General features: G+C 34.2%; 1 protein-coding gene across 9 annotated transcripts in view; it reads right to left on the bottom strand.

The window, feature by feature from the left end:
• The window catches only part of QKI (QKI, KH domain containing RNA binding), a 160821-nt gene that overhangs the window by 91153 nt on the left and 46479 nt on the right, over positions 1–23189 (bottom strand). For all 9 annotated transcript variants that reach the window (XR_013380720.1, XM_077899488.1, XM_077899435.1 and 6 more), the window contains exon 3: positions 8052–8168. Coding sequence is in view for 8 of the 9 variants with exons in the window: in XM_077899488.1 (XP_077755614.1) it covers positions 8052–8168 (117 nt within the window). In the remaining variant the exon portion in view is untranslated. The remainder of the gene's footprint in view (positions 1–8051; positions 8169–23189) is intronic.

Raw genomic sequence — 23189 nt, 5'->3', positions numbered from 1 at the left:
TCCTCTAAAATAAATAAATAAATCTTAAAAAAAAAACCCCACAATCAATCTAAATATCCATTAATAAGGGAATGTTGGAATAATTTATGGTATATACACACAACTAAATATATAAAGTTATTAAAAGGACTGTCTCAAAATATCCTAAGTAATCTCAGTAACATGCTGTTAAAGAAAAAAAAAAAAAGGTACAGAAAAGTGTAATATGTATATAACTCCCTATAGAGTGAGAAATCACACAGACACACACAATTGTCATACTTATATAACTATTAATGTCAAAAAAAGAAATGTAAGGACAAACTGAAAACCAATATAAAAAATTTACCTGAATAGCAAGGAGCGGGAATATATACAGGCAACAGGGATAAGAGCCAGGTTTCTTTGAAAATTCCCTACTTATAGATTTGACTTTAAACCATGTAAATATTTTACAAGTAACAGAAAAATACTTTGAGCAACCACTAAAATTAGAAAACCAAGTGCAAATGAGCTTAATGATGTACCTGTGATACACTGATAAATTTGAGTGTTTTTAAAAGACAGTAATTTCAATCTCTAAGAGAATGTACCCTAAAAACAGTAAGAACTGGGGAAAAATGGTTATCACTGTATTGATGACAGTAGCGTTTGTATTATTATTTTGAGATTTTTATTTTAGAATAAAGCAAATGAGTCATTATTTTGTGTCTTTAGGAACCTGAATTTTCAGTGGGAAAGAAAATATACATATAAGAACAATTAAATAAAACACGGTAGCCCTGATTTTGAATGCGAATGACCTTGTATACATCTCTATTTCTGAATTTATGTATCTCCTAGCTGTGTCCTAAAAAGGTTTATAAATAATGAGTATCACTGAAGTCCAGAATGCCATCTTTAATTACTGATTTTCACTAAAAGGAACTAGGATTCCTTAAAGAAATGGCTGATTCCAAGTCTGGGGAGGAAAGTTCCCAAGATGATACCACACTAGGAAGCAAAGTTACTAGCCCCAAAGACTGGGGTAGCGTCAGGAGGACTTAGAAGAAACTTCAGGAGGTGTGCAATGACCAAACAACATGATCCTTAAAAACACTAACTCCAACAAACTGAAACATATCAAAATGCTTTAAATGAATTCATAATGATATTCAAAAAGGAAACAAGAAAAATCTCATTCTTTACCTTTGAAGGATTCCTAGGAATCAACTATTTTAAAACTAGTAAATAAAGAAGGGAGCTCAATTATTTAGTGAATTGACCAGGACAGGATAGTTAAAAATCCTAATTATAAAGCATATCTACTATTATCCATGCTCTATAATGCATGTGAACATATATATGTGTGTGTGTGTATATATACACGTATATATACACATATATAAATGTATAATTGCAAGAAGAACAATCTATAAAAAGACATGCCAAAACTGTCAACAAGGGTAGTTTTAGTGACAGAACCAGGTGATGCCTTTTTTTCCAGATTATCTGTACTTTTAAACTTTTCAAAAATTATGTATTAACTAATTAAAATATATTAATCATAAGAAATGAAGTAATAGGACTTGAGATAATTAAGAAAAATCTAATGTGTATGAAGATATGAAAAAAATATTATGAAATTCTATATATTTTCCAATTATACAATATGCCTATTAACATTTCATAAATCATGTTCCACAAAACGCTGTATAACCTTCTAAAAACAAAATTAAAAATTTATTACAGATTGATCAGGTTTTAAATTCAAAGCCCATATTCTGATGAGAATGATTTACATAGTTCAATTTGAATGTTCAGTGAGATATGCATTTATATTTACTGGAGTCATCAGTGATGGGAGACTGGATAAGTTACGTCACTTCTTTAAGCCTCCAATCCTGTTAGAAGAGTAAAACTATGTTCTGAGGTTACTGCATGGTCTGAATCAGACATTGCACAGATTGTGAAAGCAGCTGATACCATCTGGCCACAGATATTAGCAGTCCTAGAACAGCCATCTGATCCCTTAAGTGCACATCCCTTCATTTCAAGCAAAGAGCTCTAAGCAGAATTGTTAAATCTCAATGGAAATTTCCAGAAGATACAACATTTAACTAACCTGGCTTTGATCAACTGCAGACAATTCACTCATCAACATTTTTGGCTGGGAGGTAGGAGTGGGAAACAGAAACACAAGCATGGATACTTAGTCCCCACTTATTCATGATAGGGGAGCTCTCAGAGAAGAACTAATGGATGTTGATGAAACAAATCCCCAAAGAATGCCCCCTACAACGCCACTCACAATAACTCCCAAAGGTGAACTTCATTTAGCACTTTAATATCACACCACAGTATTATCAAGTATCTAATTTATGCATGAAACACTCTTCTGTTTTAATGAATTACATGTATTCATCTGCTACACTGGAAACCAACCAGCTGACTCCACCTGTTTTTTTGAAGGTGAACCCATTCCCTCTAGTATGAAAACATTCTTCCCCAAGCTCTCCACATGGCCCCCATAGCACTCTGCTACATCAATGGAAAAACTACCAATAAACACTTTCTTTCCCAAAAGTCACTTCTCTTGAATTTCTAATATGCTCAACTATATAGTTTTCTATCATAAAATGGAATTAAATCCTTCCTTAAGAAAGAGTTCTGAAACTCAAGGAAATGACACACAAAAACAAAATTTCAAAATATATTATCCCTGAGAAAAAAACCAAAAACTTTAGAGAAGTTTCACAAACTATCTTATTACTAACTTCATAGTCAAAGTTTAGAACTACTCAACTTCTAATATTTCTGAAATTGGTATCACTCTCAGAAATGGTTCTTAGGTAGGAAGTAGTAAACCGCAGGATAGAATGAACACAGGCTGTAGGTTTACTGGGACTGCTACTCTTTGGCATGTGACCTTTGGCAAATTACTCAACCTTCCTGAGGCTCAATTTCCTGATATACAAACTAGTAATAATAAAACTCAGATCACCTCACACCTGTCAAAATAGCTAAAATTAACACAAGAGACAACAGGTGTTGGCAAGGATGTTGGGAAAGAGGAACCTTCATGCACTGCTGGTGGGAATGCAAACTGGTGCAGCCACTAGAAAACAGGAGGTGCCTCAAAAAGTTAAAAATAGAACTACCCTAAGATCCAGCAATCACACTAGGGTATTTACCCAAACAATACAAAAACACTAATTCAAAGGGATACACGCACCCCGCCATGTTTACAGCACCATTATCTACAATACACAAGATATGAAAGCAGCCCAAGGGTCCAGTGATTGATGAATGGATAAAATGTGATGTGTGTGTGCGTGTGTGTATGTGCACGCACGCACATATAATGGAATATCATTCAGACATCAAAAAGAGAAAGTTTGCCATCTGCAATGACAAAGATGGAGCTAGAAAGTATAATGCTAAGCAAAACAAGTTAGAGAAAAACAAATGCCATATGATTTCATTCGTATCTGGAATTTAAGAAAACAAACAAGCAAGGTGGTGGGGGGGGGGGGGGACCAGGAAACTGACTCTTAACTCTAGTCAATTACTGATGGTTACCAGAGGAGAGGTGTGGGGGGTTGGGTTAAATAGGTGAAGGAGATTTGGGAGTACACTTGTCATGATGAGCAGCAAGTGATGTATGGAATTGTTGAATCACTATACTGTACACCTGAAACTAATAGAACACTGTAAAAAAATAAAATGATAAAAAAATAATAAACTTACAAGTAGAAATTATGGGAAAAAAATTAAAACAGATGTGTGTAAAATACCTAGAATAATGCTTGATACAAATTACACACTCTACAAATCAAAAGAACTATCCATAAAAAGGCACCTGGGTGGCGCATCCAACTCCTGATTTCAGCTCAGGTCTGATCTTCAGGTCATAAGACGGAGCCCCACACTGGACTCCACATTCTACACAGAGTCTGCCTGAGTTTCTTTCTCCCTCTTCCTCTATCCCCTATACCCTCCCCTGCGTGCACTCTCTCTCTCTCATAAATAAGTCAATAAATCTTTAAAAAAAAAAAAAAAAAGAAAAAAATTAAAAATAACTATTCATAAAACTACTGGTTTCCACTTGCTGACACCAGAAAAGTACTAGCTGAAACAGACAGGCTTTCCAATCTTTGGTCAGTCTCTTATGAAGTCTACTACAGTTCCTATTCCTTGTTCATGAGGTTTTAATCAGTACCATTCCACTGGGTATTTATATACAAAAACCAATGCTGTTACGCCATCAATAACTCAGAAGTAATATTACTCCAACAGAATAAAAATTAAAGTGGCATTTTTCATTCCCTTGCTTAAAACCAGCAGCTTAGATCAAATGGTACTGCTTATCTTGCCCAAAGAATAAAAAGCACATAGGGTTTATAATTTCCTCTATGTACAAACTACATAGAGGGGCTTGGGGATATCTATACCTTAATTACCTAACTAAACAGTCATTTATTTATTTATTTATTTATTTTTCAGATCCCACTCTGGCAGGTACTCATCAACCAGGGAAATGCTCCAAAAAATAGACATGCTTTCCCTTACTGAGTTTACCAGGCTAAGGAAGGATACAGATCAGCAAACAGCATTTCCCATATTTTAGGCAACCAGTAAATTAAGATTTTCTAGCTTTCTCAGCTTCTAAAAAAATTGACAACTCTGCAAGAAAGCTTAAAGTCAAATGGTTTTTCCTTTAAAACACCTGAAATACACTAAATCAGCCTAGTACAAAGATGTATTACATCAATACTACTTTTGTCTCCATCTGTTTACCAAGTTCTTTCTCAAATAAAAGCCAAGCAACAAATGATAGCACTTTCCATTTGACTTTACTTTTATTAACATTTTTAGAAACTCAATAAATAGAGTAACTACAGCATAAACCAAAATGATTTGGTCAACAATTTATTATGTGTAGATTTACATTAAAATTATAGAAGACACTCTTGGTATTAAAAATATGTGCATAAATTGTTCAGATTCCATATACCATAATATCAAACATAAGAGGCCCATTCAAGTTAATTTGATATGCTTAAAGTATGTTCATCTGTAGCATTTTAATAAAACTAAAAATATAATCTGTGGCCAAATTTTTTGGTGTCGTATTTTATTGTTACTCTTGCATTATGAATAATCTGTAATTTTGTTATTATTTTGGCAGCCAACAGTAAAAATTTTAAAAACAGAATGTATAAACTGCTTCTCCTTGTGGTTAAGAACAATGTGGACAAGACAGATCTATGGATGCACCAAGCAACAGAGAAACAAAACAGAAAAACCATGAGAATATGGTATATTCAAAGGGCACAAAACAACAAAGAAGTATTCTCATTTCCAAAGCTTAAAACAGCAGTCCTCCCGCCCATATCTTGATGCATCAGAAGAGTTTAAACATAAAATGCACTATCTACTACCATTCCCTCTTATCCACAGCTTTGCTTTCTGTGATTTCAGTTACCCATGGTCAACCTAAGTCAGGAAGCAGATGATCCTCCTTCTAACTCATCATCAGAAGGTCAATAGTAGCCTAATGTCACAGTCTCTATCATTCATCTCACTTTATCTCATCATGTAGGCATTTTACCATCTCACATCATTACAAGGATGGGTAAAGTATAATATGATATGAGAGAAATACTAGTCATATGACTTTTATCACAATATACTGTTATAATTATTTTATTATTGCTGTTAATCTCTTACTGTGCCTAATTTATAAATTCAACTTTATCAGAAGTATATATGTACAAGAAAATGCATAGTATATATAGGGTTCAGTACTATCTCCATTTTAAGGCACCCACTGGGGCACACCCCCCCATATGAATAAGAGGCACTACTATAATAGTGTAAAGATATAATTTATTAGAAAGAGTCATTAACATTAATCAATCACTTATTATGATCCAAAACACTGTCCTAGGTGTTTTACAACTAATTTAATCCTCACCATCACCTTATCACTACTCCCATTTTTATACAGCAGAAGGAGATTAAGTAATTTGTCCAACATCAGAAAGCTGCTAAGTGACAGAACCAAGATTCAAACCTAGATAATCTTGTCATAAAGCTCACACTCTTAACTATTTTGTTCTGCCAAAGATAGGAGAATATGTTCTTCAGGCTAAAATTTCAACTCCAATCAAAAACAGAATTCATGATGTCTCATTACACAAGTTCCAAGCGCTAATCCTTGGTGTCTAGGAGTGTGTGAGCGGAGAAGGGGAGGGTCATTAGTACGGAATTAACAGAGGCTGAGGAGAGGGAAAAACATGCTTCTTCACTGATTTATAGTTTAACTGATGGATATACTAATCTTAAAGATGTATTTGTCCATCAATTATCAATTTCATTTCATTTTTCCATGGCTCTTAAATTAGCATTGCTCAATGCTAATACAACCATTAAGTGCAAACAGGAGAACCAAAATGGCACGGCAATGTAAGATTGCCACTCAGCTGATTCAGAAAATGCTTCAATGAATCTGAAAATGCTTTTCAGACTCTAATAAAAACTGTTTTAAATACAAAATTTACATTTGCTGAAGGAGAACTCCCATACATGCCTCAAAATATCTTTAAACTCAGCAGATAAGAACAGTATAGTTATAATAGGATTTAAAGATAATCAATACTGAGAATACCCCTTCCCCACCCATACCCAACTTTTTACCTATGAAGGTCATTGTCTGCAAGAGAAAATGACTGCAATCCAGTCAGGTGGTGGGAAAGTATAAATGAAATGCGGTGGAAGGTCAGAAAAGAACTATGTCAGGATGAAGTCAGAATACTCTGTAGATCTGGGGTTTGCTCCATAAGCTCCACAAAGTGTTTCAATGTACACACTCCAACATAAGCTGACCACAAGTCTATTACTTGATAGCCCTTTCAAGGCAATGTATTTAAAAAATAATACCCTCCCTGACAGTACATTTAATATTTGGCAATCAAATCTAGGTTTTTCTTCTTTTAAATTGAAGTATAATTCTTATACAGTGTTACATTAGTTTCAGGGGAAATGGACCTAGCAGGTATTTGCTAAGTGAAATAAGTCAAAGATAATACTATGTGATTTTATTGATAGGAAGAATTTTTTTTAAGTTTATTAAAAAAAAAATCAAACACTGAAAAAAAAAAATCAAACACTGTTTTACAAAGATAGACATTCAAAAATATTCTCCCTAACACTATCACGGACAACAGGAAACTAGGCAAAGTAAACCTTCCTAAAAATAGTATTTAAAGTATGTAGTTAGATATTCATTAATTAAACAAGCAGAAAAGGGACACCTGGGTGGCTCAGTGGTTGAATATCTACCTTTGATTCAGGGCGTGATCCCATAGTCCCTGGATGGAGTTCCCCATCGGGCTCCCCACAGGAAACCTGCTTCTCCCTCTGCCTATGTCCCTGCTTCTCTGTGTTTTTCATGAATGGATGAATAAAAATCTTTTAAAAGTAAAAAATAAAAAAATAAGAATAAAAAGTGGCAGGAGAGATTAAAAAAAAAAAGAAAACAGGAACAATATACGTAAAAGTAGAATGTCTAATAAACTTATAATCAACACAAAATGTTGGTGAAATCTAAGAGGAGCATCATATGGCTAGTTATAGCTTTCTTTTTCTGTTTAATAGCTCTCTAGGTGATCTGACACACAGCCAAAGTTATTCATTTGATCACTTTCATTTCAATCTCATCACAGAAACATTTTAGATTTTTAAAACTTTTAATGACATCTTTATACATACAACATTAGTGTGTCTAGTTTCCAAATTGGTAGTTTCTCAACTATAAATACCAAAGTAAGTTAACATGATGGACTGAGTGATACCTGTGTCAGCTAAATGAAAACTCATGATAATCAACAAGAAATATCATGACAGTATCTTTAAAAAGTTCAAAAGTTTCATGAAATAATAAAATAATATGAACATATGCAATATGAACATATATGAAATAATATGTAGTGCTTTATGCACTAAAGATCTGGGTATTTTATTATTAGAATGTAAAAGTACAAGGAAATTATTCACATCAAGCCTTGCCCCCATGTTCAAGGACTTACCTTCTTTTTATCCCTCATCGAGCCTTTGCCTCGGACCATTATTTTACATCCCGTTTCTGCTTCAAGTTGTTTAGCAGTAAGTCCTCTAGGTCCAAGGATTCTTCCAACAAAATTAAACTGGGGGAAAAAAAAGTCACTATATATTACTCACTTGCTTGAATTTATAGCTCTCATTTTAAAATGTATTTTTACTTTGTCAAGTTAAATATTTTTAAATAAATCTTAGAGACTTTATAAATTTCTAGCCCAGCTTGAGGATATAATTACACGAGCACATTGCTCAGCATGAAGTTTCCTATGTATTAATACAAATCCTGAATTAGGAAAAACAGGTACTATACTGAACTGTCCATTAACATGCAATCTAAACCAGAATATGGTATATTAAAGAGTTTGACAAAATCTTAGATGCCACCCAAAACAAATCCCTTCTACAAGACTCTGTAATGTCACCATACAGGGAATTGTTCATTATGTTAGTTAGTAATTGCATTCTTTAAAGAGATTCTTGGGGGGAAAAATCTGGTCTCATTTATCTAAGAAAACACTTTCTCCAAAGAAAATTTTAGGGTTTTTTTTTTTGTTTTGTTTTTGTTTTTTAAGATTTATAAATTCATAAGACATACAGAAAGAGAGGCAGAGACATAAGCAGAGGGAGAAGTAGGCTCCCTGCAGGTAGCCCAATGTAGAACTCAATCCCAGAACCCCAGGATCATGACCTGAGCCAAAGGCAGATGCTCAACCATTGAGCCACCCAGGCACCCCAAGAATTGTAGTTTTGAGTCAGCTGCCATAACACCAATGGCCTAATTTGAATTCCACCCTATACTAAGTATTTCAGTCTTGACAGCATATACTGTTTGCACAATTTTATGTCTGCACCTTATTTTTCTTCCTTCTTTATTCCATTTCTAACTTTAACTTATACTACTAGTTTTGCAAGGAGCCTTAATTCTTTCCATGAGTAGGATAGTGATAAAAATAATACATAAATAACTGCCATGCCTCAATAAAAACTTCTAGTACAAAGGCCAATGGGAAACACAGACTGACTCTGAGTACTGAAAAGTAAAACTTCCACTTTCACAGTCAACTGCACAAAAGACAAAAAATGGTTATTTGCCATCAATTCCACAAAAAGCCATGTTGGTTTTTATTTATTCAAACAGGTACCGATTCTTATGTTTATAGCTTCCTACTTTTTTCTTGCATTTGATCCTACTATTAGTATGACATTACATAAAAGTAATATGTTAACGTTCACTGCTATAAGAGTTTAAGAAGCTAAGGCATTGCTCCAATCTTCTGCACACTATCAGCTTTTTACTTTCCCTCCCTAAAGCTGCTCACAAACACTGCCATATCTTATGGGTGATACGCAAATCAAAGATGAATAATACAACACATACCTACATGGGGAGAGAAAGTACTCTTCCTCAGAGGATTCTGATAGAACTTTTCCATCCCAAGACTCATAGACTGATCCTATAAGCGCTTGATCTAGCTCTACAAGATCCCCAATTCTGAAATTTACCTTTATATTCAAATGAAACTCCTTATCCCTGCCTAGTTCCTTGGTGTACAGTACTTTATCTACTCTTTAATCAATCTAAAGCCCTGTCATCAACTCAAGAACTATACCATTATTAAGTGTTTAAAAAACTCTAAAAGCACACAGATCCCAACTGGTATCCAAGCTACAGTAGTGAATAATAATTAGGAATTTGAAAGTCACATCAAGTAAGCCTGAATTATATAAGGAAAAGGATACTCTCTGGCAGAGCAGTACTGATTCGTCTGTGTGTGTACAGCACAATACATATAAAAGGTCCAATACAAGATCTGGCAAATAGTGGACGATTAATAGCCTACCAAGTCCACTACAAATTCACTTTAGGAAACCTCAGGCCCTCAACTAAATACCCAACTTAGAATGTCCATAGACAGGGATATTGATCCATAGCAAATTTACTCTAGAGAACTCCAGAGAAACTTGATACTCAGAGTTCTGAAGAAAACCAGAAAGAAAAGGTGGAAGCAGTATACAGAACACCAACAAACAGGGATCTAACTTGTAGGTAACAGGCTTGAGTTTTTGCCTCCATAAACAGCATTTGGCTACCTTTTCAAAATTGACACTTCAGGTGATCACCTCAAACTGAAGCCTGCAGTGGATGAGCCCAGTGCATGAACACAATTCATAATTCAAATGTTCAGCGCTTCACACTGAAATATGAATAGACAAAGCAGGTTCACCAAAGACTTGAGAAGGCTAACATGAAAGAAATAGTACAAAATAAAGAAGCAGGCCAAGGAACTGCTCCTTGAGGAAAAGACTATTCGTAAAGAAGATAATATCCAAAAAGAACTCCTTTGTAGATAGCGCTGAACTATTTCCTAAAAATGGTTACATAATTCCCCAAAGAAGAAAATAAGTATTTTTGATCTACTTCCTTTACAGACTTATTAACAATGTTTTGTTTTTTTAATTTTAGCCATTCAGGTGCACTTGCTCAATCTCTGAATTAGCATTCTCCTGATTACTAGTAAAGTTCATCATTTTTTCAGGTTTATTGACCATTCGGATCTATACTTTTCTTGAAACACAACTGAAGTTTCTAGACTATTTTTCTATTGTGTTATTTAGTGTTTCCTTAATTGATTTCTACTTTGTGGTTACATGTGTAGCAAATGCCTTTTCCCATGCTGTGGCTTGCCTAGTTGTTTGTTTTAAGATTATTTATTTATTTGAGAGAGAGAAAGAGAACACGAGTGCAGAGGAACAGGGAGAAGCAGATCCTGTGCTGAGCAGGGAGCCCAACACTGGACTCAATCCTAAAATCATCACCTGAGTCAAAGGCAAACATTTAACAGACTGAGCCACCCAGGCACCCCTTGCCCTCCTAATTCTTTAATGATGCTACATAACTGAATTTAATTAGATTGAATTAATTTTAATGTAGCTCAGGTCATTTCTCTTCATGGTTAGTGAGGTCTTTCCCCATCTCAAGATCATCAGGATGTCTTTCTGTATTAACTTTTAGAAGCTTTAATGTTCTTTCACATTTCTACCCACAGTGTACCAGGAATTAATGTCTGTTATGGTACAGCTTTTTCTCTTTCCCTCACATGGATACCCCATTGTCCTAGCATTATTTTATTAAAAAGAACTATCCTTTCCCAATTTCTGTATGGTGCCATTATTGTCATAAATAACACCTATATATACTTGGGTCTATTTCAGAGCTATTTTATTACATTCATCTATTTGATTACCCATGCTTTAATGTCACACTGGATCAGTTATGGTAACTTTATAATAAATCTTGATGTGCAGGACAAAGTTATTCCACCTTGCTCTTACTCAAGAGTGTGTGTCTGCCCTTGGTTTCTGTACAGATTTTAAAACCAGTTGGTCAAGTTCCAAAATAATACTGGTGGTAATTTTAATTGAGATATTACAACAGAGGCTTCAAAACCATGAGCACAGTGTAATTTCTTCATTTGGCCAGGTCTTCTTTAATTTCTATCAAGAATATATAAGGCTTTTTTATTGTGACTTTACTGATTTTTGTTAGACTTATTCCTAGATATTTGGGAGTTCATTTTTGCTATTGTATATATTTTTTATTTCATTTGTTTCTTGGACATGAACACATAACTGATTGCTCTGTATTAAACCTTGTAACCAGCAGCCTGTTTCATTATTCTCATAATTTTTCTGTAAGTATTTCTGGATTCCTTACATAAACAAACCTATCACTCGCAAATAATGACTGTTACATATCCTTTTGCCTTCCCAACCATATGGCACTGGGCAATGCATCTGAAGTTAAAGTCAAAGTCAGCCTATCATCCTTCACTTGTTACAGATTTCAAAAATAAAGTTTTCAACAGTTCACCCTACAGCTCAAAGTAATCTGTACTTTTTGTAGGTATACTTTATGAAATTAAGTACTTCCCTCTATTCCTGAGTTTGCTAAAGGCTTTTATTTAAATCATGAGTGGATGCTTAAATTTATCACATTTCTTTACCATCTGTTGAGAAAATCATACTATTTTTCTTAATTTTGTTAGTACCAGTTGATTATAATCAATTATCAAATGTTAAACAACCTTACATTCCTAAAATAAACTCAAGGTGATCTTGATGCATTACCCTTTTCATAAATTGTTAGGTTCAGTTTGCTAGCACTTTGATGATTTTTTAAAAAATTTATATGCATAAATGGAATTGGCTTGTAATATTCCTTTCTCATTACATGCTTCTTGGGTTTTGGCATCAAGGTTATTCTGACTTCAAGATATGCTGAGATGCATTCTCTCTTTTTCTACTCTCTGGATGGGCTTGTAGAAGACATGTTATTTCTTCCTTAAATTTGAATAGAAAAAATCAGTGGTGAAACAACCTGGGCCTAGAGTTTTTCTCTGTGCAAGGTTTTTAATTATAGATTCAGTTCTTTAATTCAGGTTTTCTAGCCTTTCAAATGTCAATTTTTGGCAACCTGTATTTACCTAGAAATACATTCGTATTGTTTAAATTCTTAAATTTGTTGATGTAAAAGCTTAAGTCTAATTTTCTTCGCAGTATCTACAGAATCTGTAGTGATGTCCCCTCTTTCATTTCTGACTGGTTATCTATGTCTTCCTTGTTCTTTATAAGTCTTCCAGTCTTTTCAAAAAAATTTCCAGTCTTTTAAAAAAATTTACTTTTGCTTTTACTTTTACTGCCTGGGGTAGAAGGACTTACCCTTTACCCCCTTAAAGATGCCACTGCATTGTATGCCACTGCATTGTAAACTCGTAGCTCCTCTCAACCCTCAAATCTGGGCTAGCACTGTGACTTGCTTTTCCAATACAAGTAGTGGGAAGAATATTTGTGTTAAAAGCCTAAATTTAAATCTGTCTTATGTGCATTTACTCTGCTAGAGCTCTATTATTCCCATGCAAACAAGCTCAGACTAACCTACTGGAGAATAAAAAGACAAGTGATCCAGTCACCATCAATGTCTCAGCAAAGAGCCAGACAACTCATAAAAGGAGAGGCTCCCTAGAAAACCTACAGGTGACTGACTATAGATGCAGACCAGAAGAACTACTTTGCTGAATGCAATCTAAAGGACTAGCCTGCCAAAGAGATGTAAGAGCTAAATAAATGATGGTTGTTTTAACGTAAGTTGTTGGGATAGCTTATTATAATGCCACAAGAGCCATCTGATAGAATGATTCGCTTCCTTTTGTGGTTTCTCATCTTTAATAGAGTTCTATTCTTAGCTTTATTATTTCCTTCCTTCTACTTCTTTTGGGTTTAATCCGCTATGTTTTTTCAGCTTGCTGAAATGGATGCTTAGCTTACTGTACCTTCTTTTCTAATATATATATACGTTCAAAGCTTTAAGTAGTCCTCTAAACTGGTTTTATCTGCAAACCGAAGTTTTGATATGCAGCATATCCCTTATCATTCAGATCAAATAATTTAATAGTTATTGAATATTTAAATGTTTTTCTCATTTCAAACATAGGAGATTTCCTAATCATCTACTGATTTCTAAATTCTACATTATAATAAAAAAACATAGTGTGCAGAATATCCATCCTGCATGGTTTGTTCAAACTTTTCAGCAGAGCATAGGGCCAATTTTTCTAAATATTCCATGGATGCTCAAAAAAAAAAAAAAAAAAAAAAAAAAAAAAGCAAATTCTTCCATGATAACTTTTTTCTATTTTTCCTTGTAGTTCTATCTACTTTGCCTTTATATGTTTAGAGGCTGTGTTATTTGATATATACAAATTTAAAATTCTTTTTTTTTTTTTAAAGATTTTATTTATTTATTCATGAGACACACAGAGAGAGATACAGACAACAGGCAGAGGGAGAAGCAGGCTCCATGCAGGGAGCCCAACGTGGGACTCGATCCCAGGTCTCCAGGATCAGGCCCTGGGATGAAGGCAGCGCTAAACTGCTGAGCCACCCAGGCTGCCCCAAATTTAAAATTCTTGTAGCCTTTTACATTATGAAATTACTCTCTCTCCAGGAATACTTTTCGCCTACTGATATTCATATAGAGGTAAAGATTTTTTGTTTTGTTCTTCAAAGTGTCTTTTGTGATCCTATTATGCTTAATCTTTCATTATCCTTATATTTTAAACAGGATTTCTTTAAACAGCAACAAAATGAATCTGTTTCTTGACCAATCTTGTAATCTTTGAATTTTAACTGGAACACTGAGCCCATTTACAGTATGTGATTATATATACAAGCTTTACTAAAGTGCTAATTGCCTGACCTCTTTTATGTTCCTTTTACTTTTTTCTTGTCTTCTTGTGGGAGGTGGGGGGTGGGGTCAGGGACACAGATGGAAATGAGCATGTTTTCTCCCTTTCTTCTTCTTTTTTTGTTAGCCTGAAAGTTACATGCTTGTCTATCCTAAACATGCATCACTGAATTATCAAGCACTAATGTTATTTTGTACTTTCACCTCTTTCCTATTAAATGCAAGGACCCCAGACTATTTAACACCATTTATTCCAAACCAATTTATATGCCATTAGGTGTTTTTCAAAATTTTGTATCTATTTTTAACTCAACAGATTATCACTCTATACAAATAATGTACATTTATATTTACCCACACATTTACCATTTTCATTGCTCTTTATTCCTTTCTGTATCTTCAGTTTTCCAAAGAATGTCTTTTATCCATCCTAAAAAACATCCTAAGTATTGCCTTCAGTGAACATCTGGTAATGTAATCTCTCAGTTTTTCCTTATCTGAAAATGTCTTATTTTTGATGAGTATGGAATTCTTGTTTGACAGTTATTTTCTTTCAACACCTTAAAGACCCTTTATTTTGTCTGTTTTCCTCTGTCATATTTCTGAAAAATGAGCTATGAGTCTTGACTGTAGGTTCGAAGGTAATCTTTTCCCTCTTGTTCGCTTTTACAACTTTTCAACATTAGTTTTCAGAAGTTTTACTATGATGTGCCCAGTGGCTATGATGTGGCTTTTGTTTTACAGTTCAGTTTCACAAACCTCTGATGGCTTTATTGCTTTGGTTTGAAAGTTCTCAGCCACACTCCTCTCAAACACTGCTTCTGTGCCATTATCTCTTCTCCTAAAACTACAATTACATATATTAGACTTTCTCACAGTTTTCTTCTCATTTTTCACAGTTTTTCTATCCCTCTGCTTTTCCATGCTATTTTCTTCTAAGCTACCTTCTAAGTTCACAAATTCTCTCTTCAAATGCTCCTGTAAATCTTCTGGTAAACGTGTTAATTCCAGTTAAGGAATTTTTTTGTTTAATTTTTCTTTTACAGTTCCCATTTCTCTGCCATATTTCTCTAACTTGTCCTTTTTTCACCTTCTACATACTAAACATAGCTCTTAGAAAATCTAGGTATGAGAATTCTAATACCTAGAGTCCCTGTGGAGTTGTTCTTGTTTTGTTGTTCATTGTTTTCTTCAGATTTTTGTTACTGTCATCTTATCTTCTTGTGATTTGGGTTATTTTCTACTGGGTGCCAGACACTATACTTACTACATACATAGCTTTCAGAAATTACATAAGATCCAAAATGATGTTACCCTCTTCCAAAAAGGCTATGCATCAGCTTTTCCCAGGGACCTACTACTACTAACAATCCAGTATCGTGTGTTAAAACAATTTGATGCTGACATGCACTGTCTGTGAGAACCTGGGAAATTCTGGTTCACTTTTACTCCCAGAATTCATACCCATCAGCATCCCTCTCCCCCAAGCAAAGACTGGGGATGAAGAGTCCACATAGATAGGTTATAGACTCTAACTTCTGTCCCCCAAAGTTTGGTCTTCTCCAGATTCAGAAAACATACCAAATGAAAGGTTTCTAAAACCCAGACTTATATCTTTGATTATCTGCCCTCGATCTTCCTGGGACTCTGATGAGTTCAGCAAATACTTCTTCGTCTTGTGTCCTATTTCACTGGAATTGTTCTGAAATACTAACTACAAATTTACTAGCTGATCTGAATTACCCTGGTATCTCTTAAAACAGAAGCCCACAGCATTTTTAAAGTTGTTGCTTGTCTTTTAATCTAAACAGATCCAGAAATAATGTAACTTCATATAGTATGGGGTAAAAATACATCAAAATGAGGGTCTGAGGAAGAGAAATAAGGTACATACCACAAAAAGTCTATCTATAGGCCTGGCCCTATGTTGGCTCTTCCTACTTATCTGCCATTTCCTAACTCTACCTTTTTACACAGTCACAGATTCTATAAAACTTCACCTGTCCCTGCCCTCCACCCCTGAACAGAAACAAGACTCTCCACATCCCATCTCCCCTCATTTTGTTTAGTTTGGGTATTTTTTTAGTACAACAGAAAATAGGCTTTCATTTTCAAATTCAACTCACTAAAACATTTATTCAAGGTCTGTTATGTAGTAGAGTATAAGAGATGTTAGGGATTTAATAAAAAAGAAAAAAAAAAGAGGAGGAGGAGGAGGAGGAGGAGGAGGAGGAAGAGAAACTCTCCCTGCTCTCATGAAATCTGTGAAGATGCTGTTACTCTATTTGTTACCTTGACTGTTTCTTAAAATAAGCGGCCTTGTCATCTCTTTTCTCTCTCAGTAATAGCTGTGCTCTATATATCCTTTTCCAAGGAAACTCATGTACTGGACACACATATGGAAAAGAACGTCTAGAAAAATACATTATAAACAGAGATAATTTAGTGCTTCAGATAAGTGATATTTAGTTGGTTTTGATTTGTGTTCTTTGTCAAACTGCTTGGCATACACTTTGTGACATACACTTAAAAGATCCTTTTTGACACATCGTATTCCTTCACTTATTAAACTTTTACTGCCAGAACCACAGTGTTAAGATTAAATAGACTTCTACCACAACTAAGTAATCCTCACAATTATTATCTAAATAAAAAATGTTTTAAAACCGGTCACAAGCAACGTAATAAATCTGCAAAACAAAATTTTCCTAACCTAAAAAAATGAAACAATCTCTACTGCCCAAGAATCAACAAACTGGAGCTGAAGTGTGTTGAAAGTGCATACCACTGGGATTCTAACACAATTGAAACTGTCAAGGTCATCCTTCTCAAAATGCTGTTAAGTAGAGAATAAAAAAAAAAAAAATTAATCATAGCAGCTGCTTTGTCTACTGCAACCAATTTCCAAGTTAATATCGTTTGCCTTGCATTAAAATTCATTCCATGTTGATTTATCATGCTAGTTCTGCAGCTTCATTCAATTAAAACAATGTCACAACACAGTCAAAGAAAATCATTTCAAATGGCCTGAGTTAACTGCAACTTTAAAGGCCAAAAAAGGGAAAGAAGAAAAAAGAGAGAGAAGAGAAGAGAAGAGAAGAGAAGAGAAGAGAAGAGAAGAGAAGAGAAGAGAAGAGAAGAGAAGAGAACCAAAGAAAACAAAAGAAAAAAAAGACAAACGAACAATCATTAACCCCACTGTTAAAGTACAGACCTTCTCTGTGGCTCAACACTTATATTTCTGCCAAGTGGCATGTTAATTTCTAAAGAAGAGGTTAACAATAATCATGTCTAACTAATGCTCTTAATTGCTGCTCATATTTTAAATAGAATTGATGTTTTTCACAAAGACAAAATACAAAGTAATATGGCAAATCTTTCCATTAACTTTTTAAGAAATCTATAATTAAAGATAAAACCTTCTGACATTCTATCAAAACAAATAGTAAAACATGGCTTTCCAAAAGTATTTCAGTGAAGCACTTGTAAGAAATGTTAAAAAGCAATTTCTGCTTAAAATTTTGTAAAAATAATTTTAAAAAGAACATGTGCTTCTTTGGATTGTTTTTTGTACAACAGATTGATAATCTTTTTAAACACCGTTTCTGGTATTCCTGAAGTGATTTTATAGTCAGACACCTTATAATCTTACATTACTTCATATGTGACATAGTTGGCATGAAACACACACACAAATGCATATTTGTTGAAGTCCTTCTTTTAGCAAATAACAAAAGATATACTAACTCTAACATAGTCAAAACTAGTGAGCCTATATTGTGCAAGTACATTAAGATGAAAGTAGTCATGGTTATTTAGCAGTACAACTGGTTTTATTTTAAAATACCAGAAGAGGGGCATCTGGGTGGCTCAGTCAGTTAAACATCCCACTCTTGATTTCAGCTCCAATCACCATCTCAGGGTTGTAAGACTGAGCCACATGTTGGACTCCGAGGTGGGCATGGAGCATGTTTGGGATTCTTTTCCTCTACCATGCCCCCAACAATGCACACTCCCCCTGCTTAAAAAACATATAATTAAAATAGAATAGAATAAAATAAAATACCAGAATAATAATTTGTTTGATTTATTGTTTTACTGATCAGCTCTAGAGTTATGGCAGTTAGAGAAAATATTAATACAGATTAAATATAGAAGTTTGCTGTGTCTACATTCACTGTGAATAGCACAATGTTCTTCCATATTCAAAAACCATTATCCAATACAGCAAAGAAGTTGCTCTTGTCATTTACGAACAAATGAAGTTTCAACACGTTTTTGATTTTCACGTTCATCTATGACTCATTAATGCAAATGCAGAAACCAACCAATATTCATGTCAGAACTGTATACTCATTCATCAATTCTAATCATGGGTTTGCCCAGAGATAACAGAAGTTCAGCAAAAATCATGAAAGCATTCTGTAAAACATATATCCACACACCCCAAAAACAAAAAACAGATTGAATATATCAAAATGTCTTGTGTTTTGGGGGGAGATAATGTCTTATCCCTTTTCTGTCTCCATATTAATTCTAGATAAGCGGCCAATAAGTCTCCTTATGCTACATAACTATTACCTGAACCATTTTGTAAAAACTTCCATATATTAGGCCTTTATAAACATCTGCTAGTAAGTAGCACAATGCTATTCAAGAAAAGGCATTTACACCAGCAAATTTAAGTGTGTGTGTGAAACTACCAAACATGAAATTTGTAGCATATAAATCTGTATAATCTAAATTATACAAAACATGAAACAAAACATGAAATTTGTAGCATATAAATCTGTATAATCTAAATTATAGGAAATCTCCATCCTTTGAGTATAGATAAATTGGGAAAGAAGCTGAAACCACTCAAAACAAAAACAGGGGAATAAGATGATTTTTTTCTAGAAGCTAAATAACAAGTGCTTCAGAAAACAAACATTACTTAACCAATTAAAATAAAAATATGAAGGCAATGAAAGTCAACAAGAGTTTTATGACACAAGTAGATGATACAAGCATTTATGATACAACTTTTAACAGTGTAAAGTTCCAACTCTTATACACAAGGCCCCTTAAAAGGTCTCTACTTTTGAAACTTTTGTTTTTGCTGTTATCCTTATGTTTAGACACATAATTCATCATTCTATTAAAAAAATGTATTTTTTTCTTTAATGGCAGGTACTTTCAAGTTTTCTTTCCTGTAACACCTTTCCTTCTCCTCCTTTCCCTCAAAATATGTCAAATCCTCCTCAACACACAATACTGAACTCAAGTGTTCCTCCTCCTGTAATTTTCTGTATTCTCTGATTCCCAGAGACATTTGTTTTCCCCTCCAAAGTGAGGATTTCAGAGCACTATGTACCCATCTGCTTCACAGCTCTTATCACATGATACGCCATAATGCAGATGTCTCTTGCAGATCATTCCATAAGCCAGAAACCAGTATCTCATCCTCTTTATTATTTTTTTTATCCACAGTGCCTCACACAATATAAAGCACATTGAAGAAGCTAGTATTTATTCAGACTGTTGGATGATACAATTTAAAAGCATTCACAGAAATCGTGTCATATGCAGCAAAGAACTCTCAAACATTTCAGAAATTTCTCAAATGATAAGCCTGATAACACTGATCTCAGGGTAAATTCCAAATGACAAAATCAATGATGCCATAGAAACAAAATGTTATTTCCACTTTCCATTTCAATATGGAAGTATCATGAGTGCAATGACTATGTCATTCAACATTTCTTAAGTGTTGAGTACACTGAAGTATGTTTTACTATGAGTGCTCCAATATGAATGAGCTTCTATGCTTAGAACTTTGCATGCATTAAGTCACTTAATCCTCATAACCTTGCTGAAAAGACAGTTATCATTATCATTAATCTTTAATACAGAAGAAGTTACAAAAGTAGCCCCAATCCTAGAATACCTCGACTGAAGACAGAGTTTGGACACTTAGTCATAAGTATAGTATAATGCCTCTCTTCTGAAGACTTTAATCTATAAATCCTAAACACACCAGAAACTCACCTTTAGTTTCTGATTCCTGTTTAATCATTCAAAATGTTTGGTAAAAAGTTTTAAAAAACTCTCTTCAGATTCAAGTTTACTTTCAGAGTCCAATTGAGTTTTTATAATTTCTTCTCCACTTAGGGATCCCTGGGTGGCACAGCAGTTTAGCGCCTGCCTTTGGCCCAGGGTGCAATCCTGGAGACCCGGGATCGAGTCCCACGTCGGGCTCCTAGTGCATGGAGCCTGCTTCTTCTCCCTCTGCCTAGTCTCTGCCTCTCTCTCTCAATCTGTGTGTGACTATCATAAATAAATAAAAATTTAAAAAAAAAAATTTCTTCTCCACTTAGATCTCAAAACTTATTATTACTATATTACTATTACATAACCACACCTTGCTATTTTCGTGTCTTTTACTGATTGGGATCATTCCTTAACAATCATCATATACATCCTCTTTACCATAAATGATACTTATTTATATGAGTGAAAACCTTTATGTGATTATCACTTCATCCACATATCTCCATGAAAAATGTGTAACTTCAAAAAAGAGAAAGAGAAGAATATGATTATTTGAGTCAAAACTGAGCTTAACAAGTGTCACTTCAAACTCTGAAAATAAATCTAGGAGATTAAATGTCTCGTTCTGACCTCAGATTTCAGATTACAGATACTATCTAAGGCTCTTTAAAACTGATTTAAATTTTGCTGCATAAACATTATCAACCTCATATACTATTTCAAAATTACTAATTCAGCTCTTATTAAAGTAAGCTGCTTTTTCTGGCACAAATTTTAGTCACACGTGACTTTTACACCACCCTATTTCAATGTTCCTACACTGTTAAGAGCAGCGAAGCTTACAAACACTTTTGATCATTTCTTCGGTTAGTACAGTGTGTTTTTCATCTGTTACTCCTGATTCCTCTACAATATTAAATTATAAAATCTTGCCCTGTAGTCTCTACTTTAAATGAATAGCACCACTAAGCAAAGTCCTCTCTCATTCTTAGCCTCCACATATAAGAAACTAAGATATCTTAAAGTTTTCATTATTTAATCTGTCCCCTAGTCTTTACTTCAATTTCACCGCCTTAGTTCTCTTAGTCCTTGATACTCTATTACAGGATTACGCCTCTAACAGTATTGTGAGGGCAGGGATTACATTTTTTCATATTCTTGTGTCTGGTGCCTAGAACAGGCCACACACATTTCTGAAATAAAAGATTGATGCCAAAATTTTACTGGTTTATACTCAGATCTCCTCACCTTCATGTTTCTAATTACTTTTCAAATTTTGGTTTTCTTTCGTCTTAATCTGTTAAAATTGCAAACTTAAACTGCTTTCATACAACTTATTAAAAAAAAAAAAGGTAAAAGCTAATCAAAACAACCACTGCTCTCTAACCCCAAAGAATACAATACAGATACATTTCTTTAAAGCTTAATTAATTCCTTACAAAATAAGAAAGAAAAAATTATCATACCAATATGAAAAATGGAGATGGCTAAGTTCATGCTAGGTAGGTTGCTTACCCGATGATATTGTTTTTGGACTTGGGAAAAACAGTTTTCTATAGCAGGTCAAAACCAGATTTTAGGATGTACCTAATTTATTTACTATTTGTTTTAAAGGTTTGAATTTACTAAGACACGTAATGCTTTCCTTATGAAATAATTAAGTGAATTTAGTTCCAAGGCTAGTTTTTGAAATGTGTGATTGCAATGTTTTTCAAGTTAAGGTAGGTTCCATCAAAAACTAAAGTAGTTCTCCGCTCAAATTCAAACCAAAAGTAAGTATAACTGATGAATTCATTTACTCATAAAATAAATTTAGGTCATCTACTGTAAACAAGAACTAAGATAGGTAGGTGGTCAAGCTCAAGTGGTATAACCTTCAACTACCCCACAACCCATTCTGTTTGCCAGTTTGGGAGGGAAGACGGTTAGGATTAGGAAGACTGCTTTACTCACTTCCAGGCCATAATGCTATCTCAAGATGGGCCAACACAGATCAACATCTCAAACTTTCATTTAATATCTAACAGAAATACCTTGATATTTCTGAAATATGAATAGCCCTGAGAATTAGGTTTCTCTCTAATTTTTGTATTACATTCCTTTGGTTATCTCAAAGACGATCTTAAGAGACATAGAGGTTAGATATCAGTGATTAGGTATCCAACTCATTGATAAGCCTCTTACAACAATATTTTTAACAGATCAGATCTTAACAAACTCTTTGGATAAAAAAAAATCTTGTACGCAAAACTTTCTATCTCAGGTGGGCCTGGAAAACATTTGCTTACAAGTAATACTCCCCTAAAACTAAAGACCATTTTTTTTTAAATTTTTTTAATTTTATTTATTTATGATAGTCACACACGCAGAGAGAGAGAGAGAGAGAAAGAGAGAGAGAGGCAGAGACACAGGCAGAGGAAGAAGCAGGCTCCATGCACCGGGAGCCCGACGTGGGATTCGATCCCAGGTCTCCAGGATCACGCCCTGGGCCAAAGGCAGGCGCTAAACCGCTGTGCCACCCAGGGATCCCTAAAGACCATTTTCTAATCTGTTCTTCTGAATATTAGTTCTTTTTAAATGTTAAAATATATTACTTAAAGCTTTAGCATTTTAAGACATTGAGAAGGCTTATAATTTTTAAAATTGTTAAACTTTGAGAAAAACCACAGCTAAACAAAATTTATTATTTTCAGAATGTCTTGAATTCCTTTTTGGTATAAGTTCTATTGACATCCTAAGAAATTTAGTATAGCTCAGACCATAAAAACCCTATTAAATATGTGATACAAAGCAGGCCTTCATATGCCCTTACAGAGTGAAATAAAAAGGA

This window comes from Canis aureus, chromosome 1 (genome assembly GCF_053574225.1).
Source record: "Canis aureus isolate CA01 chromosome 1, VMU_Caureus_v.1.0, whole genome shotgun sequence".
NCBI classification, from domain to species: domain Eukaryota; kingdom Metazoa; phylum Chordata; class Mammalia; order Carnivora; family Canidae; genus Canis; species Canis aureus.
The sequence above is the reverse complement of the archived record's forward strand: the minus strand, read 5'-3'. Positions and strand labels throughout refer to the sequence as shown.